Source organism: Phyllostomus discolor, chromosome 7 (assembly GCF_004126475.2).
Source record: "Phyllostomus discolor isolate MPI-MPIP mPhyDis1 chromosome 7, mPhyDis1.pri.v3, whole genome shotgun sequence".
Lineage (NCBI taxonomy): Eukaryota > Metazoa > Chordata > Mammalia > Chiroptera > Phyllostomidae > Phyllostomus > Phyllostomus discolor.
In genome coordinates, this window is record NC_040909.2 from 72562909 (window position 1) to 72566696 (window position 3788).

Consider the following 3788-nt stretch of genomic DNA (forward strand, 5'->3'; position numbering starts at 1 on the left):
AGAAACAGAAACAAACAAAGCAAAACAAAACAAAAAATACAATGAGTTAGATGATTAAAGGATACACATTATAGCCTTAAGTAGAGAAAAAATTACCCCCAAAACAGACTTTTTCCCTGGAACCTTCTACTGTGGGAGTCTGGGGATCTCCAGGAAAAGAAAAAAAACTTTCGAGTTTAAACAAAATAACAGAAATAAATGTTCAGCCTATCAGATAACTAGAACTCATCTCTTGCAGTGGGGAATGAAAGGGAAATCAACAGGAAAAAATAAATGGCAGAAGTAATATCTGGAACAGTAAACAAACAGGAAATACTTTAAAAGGCCAAATTTCAAATACAGATTAACAGGGTACAAAATTAAACACTAGACGATGCACCTGTTAAAGAAAAAGAGGAACAGAATATGAAGTCTTAAGAATTCAGGGTTAACACTACTTCCTGCTCTAGCATGCTGTCCCGCAGAAAACCAGGATTCTGGCTTAATCTGGCACAGTATCTCTGACTCAGTTTCTTTTTCTGTAAAACAGATACACTACAGCTGTGTTGCAGCAAAAGAAATCTGCACATCAGCTTTGTAACTCTAAAGTGCTGTACAAATCAGAGCATCCCTATTCTCCTTCACGTTAGTTTGGCACGGAATTTATTCCATTGATAGGAATAGATTATTTCAGGTACACTAATATGGAAAATGTGCTGACCATGGAGGAACAAATCAAGTAAAGACAACTGTGTAAGTTTAGCTGAAAACAGATGATTCCAAAACAAGGGATTTAAAGTGGCACACACAGGTAGACCAAATTGCAGAAACTGGAAGACACATCTCAAACGAACCACAAGAGAACATGTTCACATAAACACATTATCTACAACAAATAACAAGATAATGCCACCAGTATTAACTGTAAACCACTTAGACCATGCCCAGTGATGACATTTATCCAAATTCATCTACCAGCATACCGTAGTTAATATGTGTGCTCTAGTCATAGCTCGTTTACACATACTATCACCTAACAAGATCCACTGTTTAAAAGACATTTAGTAACCTGCCAAGTTCACTGGCATGTTTGCCCTTTTTAATCGTTAAACAAACGTACGTAGTTGAGATAATCAAGTGAATGTTTAGCCTTCTTCAAAAATAAGGTCCAGGAATTTTACACTTCCCAGCTTGATGTCTCAGCAGACCACGAAACTCTACTTAATATTATTTGTAGTTGCTAGCCAAAGATCACCGAAAAGAGAATGAATTCTATTTAAAAAGTGAGGGCTTTATATACTCTTCAATTCGTAGGCTAAATTAGCAAGGATTTACTACCACTAAAGTTTAAAATAAAAAGAGAGAATGCCTCGATTAGGTTTATTACGGGGTACTAACAACGAGGGACTTCTAAGTACCAAGAACCGGTCCAAACGCCTGTGGCCCCGCGTCCGCACTACGACCCTCAGGACGGCTTCTCCACGACGCGGGCGCAGTCCACGCCGGCTTTCCACGCAAGGAGGGTTGTCTTGGGCGGGCCAGGAGACCGGTCGGCCCGGCCAGGAGGCCCACCGCATCCCCGCCCGCGGCCTCCCTCCCGGCCTGCGCCGCCCGCCGCGCTCACCGCATTCTTCTTCTGCACCATCTTGTCCATTTTCTTGGCAATACGGACTACCTCGTCCTCCATGGTTCCGGTAGGTATTCCCCGCGCCCAGCCCGCTTAGGCTGGAAATGGGCGAAACTCCGACAGAAACCACCGCGGGACTCGAGCCGGCCTAGGCCCTCCTCAAGAACCAAGCTAGCGGCGGCGGCGGCGGCGACGGTATCCGCAGCTCCGCCCCGCAGGCGGTGCCAATCAAGCTCCGCGCAGGCGCTAACCAATCGACGTCGGATCAGAGGGAAGTGGCGATCTTAGGCGCCAGCGAGGGAGACGTCGTTGAGAAGGCGAGTGAGTCCCGCTGCAGTGTTTCCCGCCAGGCAGCTGTCAAAACTCGTGGAAAGCTTGGGAGACTTTTGGCGCGCGTTCGCCTCCGGTCCCGCCTCCACGTGGAGTGGAGCGTGAACCCACGCTGGGTCTCCTGGAACAACCTGAGGTTGGGACCTGCAGGGCCCACGGAACTCTGAACGGAGGTGGGTTCAGAGAATGAAATTTTGGCGGTTTTTCAAGTCAGTGGAACCCCAGAATTTTCTCCGTGGCAATCGGCTACCTTGAAAAACAGACCCCCCACCCACTACCCTAAATAGCCCATCATACTATGTATTTGATCTTTTAAGTTTTGCTTCCTTAAAATTCAAATTGCTTGTAAAAGACTGAGACCCAATCTTGTTTGTTTCCTGAGTCAGAATGTCGGATATAATATTTTGAGTATAGTTGATTGATAATTAACACTTTTTCAGCAGAGAAATAAGGCATCTCTCCTGTTTCTGAAAGTCAGTGAGGGAGCTGACATCCTTAAGATTTATGACTAACAAAACTAAGCCAAGGCACAAAATTAAAATATATTAATCCGGAGAGCTCTTCCAATATCCCAATTGTAGCTTTTACTACCACCTCATGCTATTGCAGACATATTCTTAGATCAAATTTAACCACCATTAGTCAAAATCCACACGACTTACCTGTGGACAAGGGGTTCTATGGAAAGTAACCTCACAGGGTGATACGGATCATAAATCCTAACTAGGCAGATCATGATGGGTAGTCACACCCCAAGCATATGAATTGTATGCTTGAGGTCTATATAATTTAATTAATCATTATCAGCCCAATAGATTTAATAATTTTTTAAAAGTTCAATGCATAAAAAAGATGTAGTACAAATGTATAATGGAATATTATTCTGCCATAAAAAAAGAATAAAATCCCTGGCTGGTTGGCTCGGTGGATTGAGCACCGACCTGAGAACCAAACGGTCCCTCCCAGGTTGGATTCCCTGTAAGGGCACATGCCTGGGTTGCAGGCTAGGTGCCCAGTAGCAGGGGCGTGCGAGAGGCAACCAGAAATTGATGTTTCCCTCTTTCTCCCTTCCTTCCCCTCTAAAAATAAAATCTTAAAAATAAATTTTAAAAGAATAAAATCATACTATTTGCAACAGCATGAATGGACCTAGACAGTATTGTGTATGGTAAGTGAAATAACAAGAAAAAAAAAGTGCTTTCATCTGTAGTGGAATCTAAAAAAACAAAACAGCAAACTCATAGATACAGAGAAAATGGGTTTCCAGATGGGAGGGAGATTGTGCAGCTGTGTGAAAAAGGTGAAGGGATTAAGAAATACAAATTTGCAGAAACAAAACAGTCACAGTAATGTAAAGTACAGTTTAGGGAATATAGTCAATAATCCTGTAATAACTATGGTGCCAGGCAGGTGCAAGATTTGTTGGGGGGCATCATTTCATAAGTTATGTCAATGTCTAGCCAGTATGTTAATTTACTGAAGCTAATATAATATTGAATGTCAACTGTAACTGAAAATGTTTTTTAAAGAAAGGTGAAAAAACTACATAACTGATTTATGACACTAATTTTAAAAGCCCATGAATACTATACAAAAAAGGAAGAGACAAAAGGAAACACCAAGTAAAACTTCTTAAATAAGTCAGGCACACTAAAAAATAAGTTAAGATTTTTTTAGCTTAATAAAATTGCATAGAAAGGGAAGCTTTTCTCATGCCTAGATCCATTCCATTTCTCTCTGAATGTATATTCTTGTGATCACATTGTCCTTTTCCTGTTTTTCATTATAGACAGTCATTCCAAGGCAAACCCAAACGTTAAAAATAATATTAAAAAAAAAGCAGTCACAGAAG

At 41.7% G+C, this 3788-nt stretch overlaps 1 protein-coding gene across 1 annotated transcript in view; it reads right to left on the reverse strand.

Moving 5' to 3' along the window:
• The window catches only part of TCEA1 (transcription elongation factor A1), a 47741-nt gene extending 45901 nt beyond the window's left edge, over nucleotides 1–1840 (reverse strand). The window contains exon 1 of the mRNA XM_028518685.2: nucleotides 1604–1840. Coding sequence (XP_028374486.1) covers nucleotides 1604–1666 — 63 coding nt within the window. The 5' untranslated portion in view covers nucleotides 1667–1840. The remainder of the gene's footprint in view (nucleotides 1–1603) is intronic.
• Nucleotides 1841–3788: the final 1948 nt, after the last annotated feature.